General features: G+C 45.0%; 1 protein-coding gene across 2 annotated transcripts; it reads left to right on the top strand.

The window, feature by feature from the left end:
• The first annotated feature begins 727 nt into the window (after positions 1–727).
• On the top strand, positions 728–12,133 carry BNIP1 (BCL2 interacting protein 1). 2 transcript variants are annotated; one of them, XM_021698423.1, is made up of 6 exons: positions 728–816; positions 2,897–2,989; positions 4,468–4,559; positions 6,897–6,998; positions 7,807–7,925; positions 11,221–12,133. In XM_021698423.1, the coding sequence occupies exons 1-6, from the start codon at positions 733–735 to the stop codon at positions 11,415–11,417; spliced, it is 687 nt and encodes a 228-aa protein (XP_021554098.1). In that variant the 5' UTR covers positions 728–732; the 3' UTR covers positions 11,418–12,133. The 2 variants fall into 2 exon arrangements, with proteins under 2 accessions (XP_021554098.1, XP_044772768.1); XM_044916833.1 differs by lacking the exon at positions 6,897–6,998 and having other exon boundaries at positions 732–816.
• The last annotated feature ends 3,301 nt before the right edge of the window (positions 12,134–15,434 follow it).

Genomic DNA, 15,434 nt, shown 5'->3' with positions numbered 1-15,434 from the left:
GAAGACCAGCTAAGAAACTTTGACTATTTAATAATAAAAATAAAAGAGCCACCTTTTGTTGAGGGTCTGCTCTTAATTATTTCCATCAAAACTACTCCAGCGAGGTAGATTTAATAAATCCAACTGTACACAAAAGGAAACTTCCAGGAGCCACAGAAGAGGTGTAGGCAGGGAGGTGACTTGATCAGTTGCAATTTTAGAACCCTTGGACCATGTGTTGAACTGACAGGGGGTGCTCTAAGAGACCTGCCTTGAATTCCATACATTAAAAGTAGTAATAACATTTTTCATTTTTTCATTTGCTCCACAGTTTATATTCACTGTACAACAATGAAAAATATAAGAAAATTTAAAGAAATATAAAAAATTGTTAACTCCACCTTCCAGAGACATCCTAATTGATACTTTCCTTCCAGTCTTTTTTTTTTCCTCTATGCAAAAAATACGTAGTCATTAGAATGGCTCTTAGATAGAAGATGGGGAGAAGCCACTGCAAAAACGCCCTTGATACTCCCTCTCTCTTTCTTCTTCGTTTTCTTAGGACCACACCAAGAAGCGAGGCTGAGTCCAGCCGAGTTTTCAGGAGAAGTCCCTAGGACTTGCCGCCTCTCCCCTCGCTCGCCTCAGGCCGGTCTCTAGAGGGCGCTGCCGAAAGCCCGGGCGCGGAAGGAACGCGCGCGGAAACGCGCTTAAATTTGGGCACACCCGCTTCCCGTAGCCTGCGTCCTCAACATGGCGGCCTCCCAAGATGTCCACGTCCGTATCTGTAACCAAGAGATTATCAAATTCGACCTGGAGGTGAAGGCGCTTATCCAGGTACTAATTCCCGGGACCCCTGCCGGGCTCCAGCAGCCTTAAACCCAGGTTCCGCTGGCTTCCTGTGAGCTTGGCGGTCTCACTCCCGAGCTTTCCCCACTTGGTCAAGTCCCTGAGGTCGTTGGTCCCGCCCCATGGCCGGCTACCCCGTTGTGGTCCCCCTTTGGTCCCGTTTCCTTGACCGTTGGCCCTGATCCTCCATCCACTTGCTGTCGTCTTGCCCTCTTCTGGACACTCCCATGTTCCCCGGTCTCTGACCAGGCTGCCCCTTTGTGGCCCCCATTGGCCCCTCCCGGGCGCACTTATCGACTGGGACCGCCACACAACATACCTGTCACCCTGGTTGGCCCCGCCTTCTGACACCGCCCTCCCCACCATTTGGTGGCGCCCTGAGGGGCATTAGCCCCGCCCCCTCCTGGGCAGCTGGGCTGGGTGCGGTGTCCCGTGGTACCAAAGGCCGCCTGACACGGGAGGCACCCGGTGAAATGAACTTAACTTAGACTGTAGTTGTGACTTTGTAAGTGAGGAAATCGGGTAAAGTGCCAAGGCCTGAATCAGAGGGCAGATGGTGGCAAAACTGCGACCTGACGGGGAAGGTCAGCCTAGAGAGGGACTTAAGGAGTATCTACAACTTCGTTTAACAGATGGGGTAATTGAGATGCTTTGCCTTAAGCCATTTAAGGGCAGAAGGCAGCAGAGCAATAACCAATTGACATAGGCAAGAGTTAGGAATGTAGAAATGGTTCCTTGAATTTAGCAAAAAGAAACTAGGAGTTTTAAACCTTGGTTTTAGGCAAGTCATTTCCCTTTCCAACAAATGTTAGTAGACATTAGATGTAGACTGAGAGTTTGCAACTAGCTGTGGCAAAAAGTGAAGGAAAGTAGGACTTCCCATAGAAACCAGATGCAGAATAAACCAAAGTAGTGCCTTATCGTGGTGCAAGGGGGTGTGATTTAGCGAATAAGCCAGAGAACAAGTGAGGAAACTTGATGCAAGCGTTTAGACTTCTTCAACTTCACTTCTCCGTACACATTGCAAAACTTCTGGGATGAGTCTAGAAAAACAAATTTAGGATTCATACAAATAAAATTGCCTATTTACATAATCTAAATTGCTTAAGTCCCCTTTTGTACTCTCTCATATTTGGGTTCTCATGGCTGCTAATGAGAAAGATTGATTATATCTAGATTTACTGCACTCTTACTGTGTTCCAACCCCTCTGCAACATGCTTTACATACATATATGGTCTATGTGGTAGGCAGTGTGATGAGGAAACTGAGACACAGAGAACTCAAGTGACTTTTTGTTACACAGTCAATAAATTGCTACAGCCAGAATTTGAATCCACATACTCTGGCTCTAGGGCCTGCTCTAAAACCTGACCCCAGTAATTTTGAATGTCCAGAAACAAATTCTAAATTGACTCTTGGACATGTCTATAAACAGTGTGATTTATAACAGATGGTTTGTAAAATCAGATTGAAGTTAACCTTGTCCTTTTCCTATGATGCCAGGAATTGAGTTTGCAAGTTGGAAAGATCTAAAGTTAAAGTATCACTTTTTTTTTTTTTTTAAGATTTTATTTATTTATTCATGAGAGAGAGAGAGAGGCAGAGCGAGAAGCAGGCTCCCAAGGAGCAGGGAACCCGATGCGGGACTCGATCCCAGGACCCTGAGATCATGACCTGAGCCGAAGGCAGACGCTTAACCATCTGAGCCACCCAGGAGCCCTAAAGTATCACTTTTGGATGTCCATTCTTGTTGGACATACAAGCTGCTTTAAGCCTTTTTATACCGACCAGGTGGCGTTTTGTTAAACTTTAGGAACTAGTAAGTCAAGACAGTTGTGTTTCTTTTTATGCTTTTATATTACATGCTCAAAATTAAAGAGGTATGAGAGAAATGTAAATGATAATGTTTTTGCTTGTGTTGCAGAGGTAAGCCGCAAAGATCAGGATGAATTATAGTCAGTAGGCCAGCCTTAGTTGTGGTCTAAGCCAATTCTGTCATTGTACAGATGGTATCATTTCATTTCATTGCCTCGAGAAAGGCCCTCTCACCTCTTCAATGTCTCCTAGGATATTCGAGATTGTTCAGGACCATTAAGTGCACTTACTGAACTGAATACTAAAGTGAAAGAGAAGTTTCAGCAGTTGCGGCACAGGATACAGGTGAGTAGCTGCAGAGCTGAGGTGTGGGGAGATTGGGTAACAATGAGGAGTCTCCGTCTTGGGAGTAACCTCCGCTTGAGAGCTGTCCAGGTTTTTTTGTTTTGTTTTGTTTTGTTTTAGTAAACGTTTGGACGGTGAGGGTAACCGTACTACCATGCTCTCAAGGTAAAAGTAAGGAACTTTTGAATGTATTGTCAGTGTCTCCTGGGGTTTTTTTCATGCTCTGCTTTGCCTAGCGTCTTCCTCCCTGTTTCTGAGGTCTCCAATCACTTCATATGCACATATAGCACTCCTGAATCCAACTAAGGTGTATGTGCTCTCTCAAAAACCACCGGAGTGAGAAGTATCCATTTGCATAGCCTGTTTCTGCTGCTGTGCCCTAGTGAGAATAAGATGGGTGCGTGGATCTGCTCATCCCTGAGTGGGTCTGGGGGCACCCGGTCTCACTGCTTGTGGTCCTGGGATTTAAAGACCTGTGCTTTTCCTGTGATGTGGCCCCAGATGCCAGCCAACAACCTTGTTGTTTAACAGAAGACAGTCTGTTTCCAAAGCTGGAAGAAAAACTGGCTATTCGGAAATAGTATGTCTGGGTCCTGTGTGTTGCCTTCCTAAGGGATTTTCAAGGCAGTTGTGAAAATAAGCAGTTTTTGTCATAAAAATTTACTTTAGAATTTTAACAATGTCACTGAACCTAGCTGATCTTTTTGCCTCCATCTCTAGCACTGATTTAATCATTTAATTTTTTATTTTTGAAAGGCTATTACTTTCATATATATATATATATGAATGTATGTTTGTAAATATGGGCACATAGTGGGGCGCCTGGGTGGCTCAGTCGTTAAGCACCTGCCTTTGGCTCAGGTCATGATCCCAGGGTCCTGGGATCGAGCCCCTCATCGGGCTCCCTGCTCAGCGGGAAGCCTGCTTCTCCCTCTCCCACTCACCCTGCTTGTGTTCCTGCTCTCACTATCTCTCTCTGTCAAAAAATAAAATCTTTAAAAAAAAAAATATGGGCACACAGTGAAACCTTCAAACTGTTTGCTACCAGTCAATAATGAAATAGGTACAGGGATTGAGAGTGAGCATTTAGACGTGTAGCAGTTTGATATTTCCATGATATCTCCAAGTGGGACCAGGGGGCTCCTCTTTAGTAATTTTTTATTCCCTTTCATTCCAGGCGTACCCTAGATTATAGGAGTGAATCTCCCATTCCAGGGCAGCCATGCATCACTCACAGGTTGACCGCTCTGTCTCTTAGTTCCCTTCTCTCCTTGGGGCCCTGGGGATTATCTCTACTTTCTTGCAAGTCAGTTATATATTTATAAGGATGTTTGTTCTCTGTTACCTGGCATTCCTGAGTGTTCTCTTGTAGGAGGGTTTTCAAGTGCTATTATATAACCTGCCTAGAAGAGAAGTGCTCTTTGGTTTTTATATTGGCTTTTAAAATCATTTTAATATAGCGCTCTTTTCCCCCAAAGGAGCTTGAGCAGTCAGCTAAAGAGCAAGACAAAGAGTCGGAGAAGCAAGCTCTGCTCCAGGAAGTGGAGAATCACAAAAAGCAGATGCTCAGGTAGGTGAGGCCTGTGCTGGGTCACTTGCTCCCTGGGAGGCTTGTACAAGGGTTTGCTTAACAAACCTGGCTTAATGATTTAATTGTGTCATTTATACACAGACTGAATGTCCTCTCTAGATCAGTAGTTCTCAAAGCAGGGGCCAGCAGGGGTTGTTGGTAGGTCAAATTGTGTATAGTTTACAAAAGCATATTTACCATTATACTGTATTTTATATTTTTAAGACAAAACCAAAAAATGGTTGCTTTTATAATACAGGGTCCTTTTTCTTTAAGCGTAATTGTTACCAGAGAAAGTCCTACTTAAGATGGACCAAAATTTAGAAAGCTTTGAATGGGACTTTATCTTAAAAAATAAAACCCCCCAAAATGTAAATAAGGTTATGTTATGTTAAATAAAATGGTGGTTATTGTTGTAGCTGTGTGCTAACCTTTGATTATGTAATTGAAGTATGTGCTATTTCTGGGTATTGAGTTGGGGGACTTGCCAACAAAATTGTCTGATGGCATGAAACAGTACCTATCCCTTCACATTTGACTTTTGTATCATAGTCATAAAGAGGTTTGTCATGGCAAAAATATTTGAGGGCTCCATCAACTCTCCCAATCCTCTGGTAGCCAGGTCATTCTCTTTTGAAGCCCCTGCTAATCATCATCCTCCTGGGTGTTCCCTTCATCCTTGTTAATTGCTCTAATTCTGCCACACCTGTTTTTGTCTGTGGTTTTGCTTCTGATTTGAATCATTCCCCAGCGTCATCCTTGCTGACAGCAGCTGTGTTTATAACACCCAGCTACAGGAGGAGACTGACAAAGATGTGGGCATGGTGGAGGCTAGTTAGTGTAAGTAGGGAGGGATGTGTGAGTGGCGACCAGTGTTAAAGTGCGTGGCTCAGTCATAATATTTTGTGTCGTGATGGCGTTTGCTTCCCTCGGCCACCAAGGATACTCAGATTATGAACACTGAGTCAGGAGGACCCCTTGTATAAAGTATAGTAAGTTACACCAGATAAGATGGGCTGAGCATGGGTTTAAAGTTGAGAATGGCCATTCATGATGTGGAGTTACAGGGGAGAGAGAGAAAACAATAAATGAATACTTCGGCAGTTGTGTGTGAAAGCTGGTTGTGCTTGCCTGGGTTATCGTGCTTATCACACCGTTCAGCAAATATTTGTTTGCTTGTCTTTCTCCCCAATAAATGTGAGCCCCTTGAGGACAGCCACTGTGGCTCACTTATCTCTGTGTCACAAGGCCCAGCAGAACCCCCTTGCTAATAGTTCGAAAATGTAATTGATTCTTTTTAAATATCAGGTGCGAAGTGGCATAGTCGATGCTGTTCCGGTGGCAGCACAGAGGTGCTCTTAGAAAAACACCCTATCAGTTCACGTGCCCTGTGTTTGACTTCGTAAATACCTCAGGGGTTAGCACAGTTGATGTGAACCAGCTGCCTGAGAGTTCTAGTGCTTGAGTTTGCTTCTCTGAGGGGCCCAATTAACATTTGTTTTTGTTTTTTGGGTTTTTTTTAAAGATTTTATTTATTTATTTGACAGAGAGATAGAAGAGCACAAGCAGAGGGAATGGCAGAGGGAGAAGGAGAAGCAGGCTCTGCACTGAGCAGGGAGCCCGATGCGGGACTCGATCCCAGGACCCTGGGATCAAGCCCTGGGTCAGGCTCTGCACTGAGCATGGAGCCTGCTTGAGATTTTTTTCTCTCTCTCCCTCTGCCTCTCCCCCTGCTCTCTCACTCTCAGGCGTGCTCTCAAAAAAAAACAAAAAACTTAAATAGAACTTTAAAAAGAAAAGAAATATTGAGGAAAACTGCCTTTCTATGATTTTTCTACTTCTCATAATACCTATTGATTGGCTAATGGGCCAGAAACTGTTGTTCCTAGGTACTGGTGATCCAGAAATGAGTAAGACATGGTTCTCAAGAAATGGAACCAACCAGTACACAAGGCAAAGAGCAGGAAAATGTTAGAGATGACAGAACAGGGCCTTGTGCGCCCACAGCGAGTTTGAAGTCTGAAGCCGTTGCGAGCTGTCAGCACAGAAGTGCTGTGGCCAGACTGCTCCCTCTGGCTGCCCTGGAGGGAGAGGGACAGCTACAGGCAGTAGGGCAGTAGGAGAACGTCCCAGAGGCAGCCTCCAGGGTCCAGACCAGAGGTGTTGTGGCCTGAGCTGGAACAGTTGCTGGGGCAACCAAGAGGTGGAAATCACGGGTGGTGGAGATGGACACTGTGGGCCACTCCTGGGTGGCCTTCCCCATCACTCCTGTGCCAGAAGGAAGAACTGCTGTGACTTGATCTGACAGAAACTCATGCAAGACCCTTTTGATTCCAGCAATCAGACCTCATGGAGGAAGGCTAATCTCACTTGCAAAATTGCTATTGACAATCTAGAGAAAGCAGAACTTTTCCAGGGAGGAGACCTCTTAAGGCAAAGGTATCTGTCTTTTTGTCTTTCTGGGCCCTGATGTTAGAACAGATAGCAATTGGCAAGGTGCAAAACCCATGTAAGGAACCCCTTCTTGTTTTCAATGTAAAACTGGTACTTAATTTTATTATATAGGTAATATTTTTTAAAGTATGAAAGAAAATACATGCTTACTTGTAATAAATTGGTAAAATAAAGAAAAATATTAATGACAAAATGAAACCATACTGTCATTGTGTTGTACACATTTGGATACATTGCCTCCTCCCACCATTTTTTTTTCACGAAGTCTGAATCATACTGTATATAAAACTTAGCGCCCTGCTATTCTTCACATAGCATTATAGCACAAATACTTGCTTGTTGCTTTAGAAACTCTTTAAACAAAGGTTTAAGAGTACATAGTATTCCCCTGTATTAGCTAATCCCCTGTTTGTGGGTGTTTACATTTCTAGTTTGTCCGTACTGTAAATAATACACAAGGCCACATCTTAGGACATAAGACTTTGTCCACATTTTGGATATTTCCTTTGGAGAGTTTCCCAGGGATGAGATTATTGGGCCAAAGGCCTAAATGTTTCTAAGGCTCCTAATACGTATTGCCAAATTGCTTTACAGAAGGTAGCAGCAGTTTGCGTTCCTACTAGGAGTCTTCAGGAGTGTGGTGTCAGCATACCCTTGCTGGTGTTGACTATGATCATTGATATTTAAATAGATTTTATTTTGATAGATTAAAAAAATGGGATCTCATTTGAAGATGGGATTTTCTTGCAGCCAGGCTTTTGTTGACATGCCTCCTCCCACTCTGGACTTTTAGGAAAACCACCAAAGAGAGCCTGGCCCAGACGTCCAGTGCCATCACGGAGAGCCTCATGGGGATCAGCAGGATGATGTCCCAGCAGGTCCAGCAGAGCGAGGAAGCCATGCAGACTCTAGGTAAAGCCGGACCTGGAGTTAGAAGCTTCTCCCAGAGACACCAGCCCCAGAGCCCTTGCCCTGGCACCTGCCACCAGGCTCTTCCACCTTTGCCCCCTCTCCCTACCCTCATCTCCAAGCTTACTGACTTGTGTGGCTCCTCAATTCTTCGACAGTGTGGTGTTGCCTAGAGTGGGATGTGTCGCTCTTACTTCTCTTTTTGGTTTTTATTGTTGTACTAAGAAGATCTACACACCCCTGTCAAAATGTTTCCCCAGCAGAAGCACTCCCAGGGTCTCCTGTGAAAAGTAGAGCTCCCCAGGCCTTCTCCTGGAGAGTGGGTGCCAGTAGGGCTGGGGGAGGGGCCTGGCAGTCTGTTTTCTTCTCGAGTTCTGTGGACCCATGTGGCCAGGCAGGTTGGGGAATCATTGCTTGAGGAGATGTTTAGTATATTGGCTGCTGGTTGGTCTGCTAGGGCCTCAGCTTACGATTATACTCTCCAGTGTTATTTTTACATGAGCTCCTTTTTTTTTTTTTTTTTTTTTTTTAAATTTTATTTATTTATCTGAGACAGACAGAATGAGAGAGACAGAGAGCACATGAGAGGGGATAGGGTCAGAGGACGAAGCAGACTCCCCGCCGAGCAGGGAGCCCGATGCGGGACTCGATCCCGGGACTCCAGGATCATGACCTGAGCCGAAGGCAGTCGCTTAACCGACTGAGCCACCCAGGCGCCCCTACATGAGCTCCTTTTAAAAGATACCATCAGAGGCCACAAAAGAAGCCACTTGAGTATCTGGTTTCTCTAGCAGCTTTCCCATGGTGTCTCCCTTGTAATGTAGAAGAGAATTGGCCCTCTTCAGGGTCCTTTGTATAGGAAAACAAGGAGACAGTTTACTGTTTGAGACAGTTTTGGAAGATTTCACAGAGACTAAAGCAGAGAGTGTGGTATGCACTTGTCAGCTCATGGCCAGTCTCGTTTCAGCTCCACCCTTCCTGGGCCTCCATCTGGATTATTTCAAAGCAAATCGCAGACATCATCTAAAAATATCTCAATATGTCTCTCTAAAAGATAAGAGACTCTTGAAACAAAAAACAAACAAAACCAAACCACAATACTATTATCACTCTTAAAAAGTATGCATAATTTTGAGCCACTTTTTTTTCAGTGCACTATTCAAACAGGAGGAAGGAAAAGCAAAGCAAGCAACTTGTCCCCAAGGTCAGTCCCTGTGTTTGAAACTTATCTGGGCATTTAGGCTCAGAACCAGCCAGTCACGTCCGCTACATGCGTGCTGGGGGCGGGGCTCAAGCCTTGGGAGAGACCTGGGAGAGTGTGCAAAATAGGAAGCCACCTGGCCTTTGAGTGGAGGGCTTTTCTGCTTTGATGCAGGTGACAGGACGCCTCCCCCCACACACAGTTTATACACACATCAGAAACAGATGAGATCGTTAAGTGGTGAGGAGGGTGCACAGATGCTGATGGCTTCTGGGGTGTTGAGGGCTGTTCTTAGGGCCCATTAGAGAAAACTATTGAAGAAAGAAGAATGCAATTCTTAATCCTTTCCTTAGAGCTCACAAATTCAGCTTGATTTAAGAGCCTAATAGGGCTACAATTTTTTTTAAAAAAAGCATATAAGGGATATAATGTCTGGAATTTGCTGGAATTGGGTGGGGTAGTATGGGAACAGGAGCGCCAGGGAGTTGGTGGTTCTTGGGTATGGGTGATGGGCATAGGGCATTTCATGATACTATTCTGTCTACTTTGGTGATGCTTTAAAATTCTCTATCACATGAAGTTTAAAAAGAAAGGCCTGTTAGATTTTTTTGAACTGACTCTAAGTTAGGTTTTTGGGATGGAGGTAGGCATGGAGAAAGGGCCAAGAGAGCGATTTTTGTTGTCTGAGTGTTTATTTTTCCCCTTCATCGGTCTTTATATAAATGCTGCTCTGTTTCCTCTGGTAATTTCTTTTACTTACTTATTGACTTTTAATTTTAGGAAAAAGTAATATGCATTACATGGTTAAGAAAAAAACCTCTAGGCCTGCATTGTCCAATAGAAATAGAATGTGAGCCACATATTTAACTTTAAATTTTCTAGTAGGCACATTAAAAAAGGTAAAAAGAAACCTGTGAATCTATTTAACCCAATACATATAAAATACTTCCATTTCAATATGTAATATCAAAAACTATTGAGATATTTTACCTTCCTTTTTCTCATACTAAGTCTTGGAAATCATGTGTGTATTTTACACCTAGGGACATCTCAGTTTGGTTTAGCTGCATATGCATGCTCAAGTGCCACCTGTGTCTAGGGGCTGCCATATTGGACAGTACAGGAGAGATGTAAAAAGATAGCTCTCTCTTTTGACCTCCCTCTGACCTCTGGCCATCAGGTCTACTCCCCAAGGGCAACCACTGTTACCAGTTTCTTTTATATCCTCCTGAGCTCCTCCAAGCACGTATAGCACAAGCAAATTAAATATTGTTTATCCCCCTCTCTTTTACATAAATGGAAATTTTCACATACGCTCTTTCACACCTCACTTTTCCACTTAACAGCACGTTTTATTCTTTGGATGTTCTGATGATGTTAGGCTTTGGGGGAGAATCTTGCCAGGCAGACCTTCTTACCCAAGTGTCAGGCTCAAATACCCATACTCAGAAGTACAGTACTCCTAGGCACAGGTACCTCCCCTTAGAGTTCATACAGTGGTCAGAGCAAGGTGTGACATCTTTAAAGCTACAGCAGTGTCCCAGGACTGAAGAACTGACGTGTGTGGGGGCTGGTGGCAGGGCCAGCCCAACTTGTTAGGATCCCACCAAGAGCAGATCTGACTCTCAGGGGTCCGGGCAGGGTGCACCTCAGGTGGAAAGTCTTGGTAACTCCTAGCTTCTGCCCCCCAAAAGACCTCATAGTGCCTGGTCATAATTACCCGGGTTTGTTTTGGGGCTGGTAGTTCTCACCAGCACTTGCCTGCTTTGGAAAACTGAGATCGATGGTCAGTAAAGGAACTCTATTCTTTTTTCCCTGGTGATAGTCACATTGGAGAATGCCTAGTTGTGGCCCTGTGACATTGTATATAAACAAACCACATCACTCTGAGCTGAATAGGACCTAGGGAGGTACTTTCCTTATAATATCCTTGTTCATTGCTCCTCTGGTGGTCTCTGCTCACATCTTTGCTTATGGCCGAGGGGAACTTGCTGCAAAGTGCAGTGTTATTTGCTGGTAACCCAGCCAGCAGAGCAAAGTCTTTGGATTTGGTGCTCTACAGTCTCTGAGTCAGGCTCCTTCCCTCTTTTGTTTCAGCCAATTCTTCCCGGACTATCCTGGATGCAAATGAAGAGTTTAAGTCCATGTCAGGGACCATCCAGTTGGGACGGAAGCTTATCACAAAATATAATCGCCGAGAGCTGACGGACAAGCTTCTCATTTTCCTTGCCCTGGCCCTTTTCCTTGCTACGGTCCTCTATATTGTAAAAAAGCGGCTCTTTCCATTTTTGTAAGATCTGGAATTACCAGCTTTTGCCCTTTAAGCTCGTGTCAGGATCTGTCCATGCTCCTGAGGTCTGGCCCCGGCTTCCAAACCAGTGCACACCTCTGCAGCCTGTTCCACTTGCTCAGCAGGTGGATTGCAGACCCAGCCCCCCAGCTTTCTGTAGGCAGCTGGTTGGCCTATAAAGGGCAAGTAGAGCAAGGGGAGGCCTGTCATCAGGATACCTGCAGGACACAGGGACTCCAGGAGCCATCACACAGTGCGTGTGGCTGTCACATGGGGCATGCAGAGGCCAGCCTTCAGGATTGGATCCTCCTCTCTCCCCTTCTCCTGCTGTAGCCTTAATGCCAGATCTGGTGGAAGGAAGAGAGAAGTGGGGAGAAGAAGGATAAGGAAAACTCAGGCCCATTCCTTGAATAAACTTGACTCTTTAATAGAATGAAATGCATGTGGATTTATAAGGTATCCTTCTGGGAATTTGTGACCTGTTTTTGATGTCCAGATTTCTAGAACATCAACTTAGATCATTTATTTGTTCATTCAACAAAGGATTATTAAGCAACAGCCACATGCAATGTCTTATAGACGTTGCTGACCGTTACAAATACTTGGTAAAGCAGCTGTGGTTCCTCCCTCAGGGAGCAAGAAGAACAAGATCTCATAGGCTCTAATAAAACAAGTTACAAAAAGCCCCCACGGGAGGTGGCTGACACCACATCTGAAAAGGCTCAGGCAGACATCCTTCTCTTTCTATGTACAGTGGTGGGCCTGGCCTGGGGGTGTGCCGTGTCTTGGGGGCTGGCCCACATCTTTCTCTTTGAGGTCCAGAGCTAAATATAACCATGAGAGCGAGCCTAGTGATAAGCTGAGGCCTGTCTGGGCCTGAGTTCTGTTGAGGCCTGGGGGATACTGGGGCTCAGGCTGGGAGATGTTAGTGTCTCCTTGTGCTGTAGGCCTGGCTGGCCTCATGAAATCCCAGCCTCCCCACTATTTATAGCCCCAGAGGCCCTGGGAGGTGTAATGTGGAGGCAGAGGGGAAAGTGGAAAGAACATGGACTTTGAACCTTGGTTTTGAGCCTTGGCTCTACTACTAAGGGACCATGTGACCATGGGCAAGTTACCTTTTGTCACTGAGCCTCAGTTTCCCCACCTGTAAAGTGGGGGTGATAGTCCATATAGTCATTTGTAGAGTCAATATGAGAATCAAACAAGAATGTACAGTAACAAGTGCAGCTTCTCTCTGACTGGACAGTGGGCTTCCCAAATGGGGCCCCCTCCAGGACTCTGGGCCCTGAGGTTTCCTGCAGCGAACAGGCTTTAATGAAAGCTGGCCTGGGCGTCGGAAGTTCTGTTAGATCAGCTTGAGCAGAGGGAGGGTGTGAACAGTTACGGCTTCAGTTACAAAGTCCGGATTGTCATGGGACCAAGTGTGTAAGAGATTGGCTGCACACCTCAGACTGAGTAGTTTAATGAACAGGTTCTAAGTTAAAGTGTGTGTGTGTGTACTTGTACACACACACTTCCATATATATATCATTCTTAAACAATTTCTGGACTGAGAAGACACTCAGTGCAAAATGTGTATGCATGTGTCTTATTTATAGTCAAGTTAAAGCTGAGAATAAAGCACAGATGGGAAATTCCCACTCAGATTCCAGCTGTAAGTGCAGCAGATGGATGTTATCAATTTAGGATTTTCTTGTCTTAACATTTTTCTTTACTACTTCCCACTAATTGTCAACATCCTCCTTACAATATGGGAATGTGTGGGCTCTGTACTCCTTAAAAAAATCTCCCTTTGACTTTATTCTTCTTTAACTTGTTTCCTTCTGCAAATAGGTTGAATTTGAAGTGTCATCAATAGCATTATATCTTGCAGCCCCAGTCAGCCAGCCACCGGGATTCAGAATGATCCCCAGGTGGGCTGGCTGGGCAGAAGCAGCCAGCGCCATGTTCATCCGTGAGGGGGCAGTGTTCACATTTGTTCTGTGATCTTGCTGTGTTTAGGACTCTCCATCAGTCCACATGGAATGTTCTTACGGGTTTTTTTTTTTTTTTTTCAGATACCAGACTTTAAAAAAAAAAGCCATACAAATGTACAAAGTCCACCTACATAGTTTTTGGGAGATGTTTCATAAATGATTTTAATTCTCACTGTTAACAGTAACGTAAACTTGTATTCTACATTTTGCTTAGATGAAGGTCAAGGAGCTAAAAGGACAGAGCATCTGTCAAGAGGTCGTTCATTCAAGTATTTACTGAGGACCTACTTTGTACCAGGCACTGTGTTAGGTACACTCAGTGAACGAAACAAAGATTCCCTGTTGTCATGGAACTTATAATATGTGGCGGAGGGTGGCCAGATGATAAACAATTAAGATACTAAATAAGTCATTCATTCTGTTAGGAAATAAGCGTCTTAGGGAAAAGTGAAGCTGGCTAATGGAGATCTGGAATATAGGTGAGGGGATAGGTTTGCGGTATTAAGTAGGGTGGTCAGAGCTGGCCTCATTGAGGAGATAAGATCTGAGCAAAGGCCTGTTGAGGATGGAGACACCATAGCCATGTGGACTGCTGAGGGAGGAGGGTTGCACACAGGGGCCAGCTAGAGCTAGTGCAAAGGCCTACAGTGGGAGCATCTGCAATACTGTGATTTATCGTCAGAAATATATATTTGGTGTCCCTGGTCCTGGCACAGAGCTGCTAAAGCCCTTGGACTTTCCTACAATGAGAGTGATAAAGGTTTCTTTTGTTATCTTCATGAGGCAACTTTTGGAAAGCACTAAGGATGGGGCTGGTCACCAGTGGGCCTCAGAGGAGGGGAGGGGGCTGGAGATTGAGTTCTGTCACCATTGGCCAGTGATTTAATCAGTCATGCCTGTGTAATGAAGCCTCCACAGAACCCAAAAGGAGGGGTGCCTGGGTGGCTCAGTCGTTAAGCGTCTGCCTTCGGCTCAGGTCATGATCCCAGGGTCCTGGGATCGAGCCCCACATCGGGCTCCCTGCTCGGCGGGAAGCCTGCTTCTCCCTCTCCCACTCCCCCTACTTGTGTTGCCTCTCTCACTGTGTCTCTCTCTATCAAATAAATAAATAAAATCTTTAAAACAAAAAGCCAGAAGGACTGGATTCAGAGATCTGGGTTGGTGAGCACGTGGAGATTGAAGGAGGGTGGTGCACTTGGAGAGGGCACGGAAGCTCTGCGTTCTTTCCTCATGCCTTTCCCTGGCATCTCTTTCATCTGTCTGTTCCTGAATTATATCCTCTTGTAATAAATTGGCAATCTAGTAAGTAAAATGTTTCCTTCATTTCTGTGAACCTCTCTAGCGAATTAAACCTGAGGAGGAGGTGCTCATGGGAATCTCCCATCTGTGGCCTGCTAGTCAGAAGCCCCTGTGACAATCTAGACTTGTGATGGGCAGCTGAAATGGGGGTGAGGTGTGGGGTCGCAGTTTTGTGGGATTGAGCCTTTAACCTGTGGGATCTGATGACCATGTGGGTAGTGTCCGATTTGAGTTGAATTATAGGACACCCAGCTAGAACTGATTGTTGGTGTGGGGAAAAAACCCATACATCGGAAATGCATCCATGCATGCACTGGAGCATGACTGATGGGGGAATAGCAAGGAAGCTAGTGTGGTTAGAGCAGAGTGTGAGGAGCAGTAGAGAAGTAGCACAGGACATCAGAGTGGGAACAAAATCATGAGAAGCCTTGTAGGTCATTGGAATGATTGAGCTTGTACTTTGAGGAACATGGGGAGCCACTGGAGCAGAGGAGTGACTTGATATGACCTACGTGTTGATAACAAAGTGAACAAGACAAGTACAGAGCAGGGTGGCCAGTTGGGAGGACCATTGCAGATGTCCAGGTAGCAGATTGACGGTGGCTTATACCTGGCTGAGCAGTAGAGGTGGTGAGAAGTAGTCATATTCTGGATATATTTTGAAGATAGAACCAATAGGATAAGGTTTCTTGAAGGAATGGGTATCATTCTTGAAGGAATGAGAGCCAAAACTAGGAAATTCCTTT

This window comes from Neomonachus schauinslandi, chromosome 7 (genome assembly GCF_002201575.2).
Source record: "Neomonachus schauinslandi chromosome 7, ASM220157v2, whole genome shotgun sequence".
In the NCBI taxonomy this organism is placed as follows: domain Eukaryota; kingdom Metazoa; phylum Chordata; class Mammalia; order Carnivora; family Phocidae; genus Neomonachus; species Neomonachus schauinslandi.
Note: the sequence above shows the minus strand (reverse complement) of the source record. Positions and strands in the feature narration are given on the sequence as shown.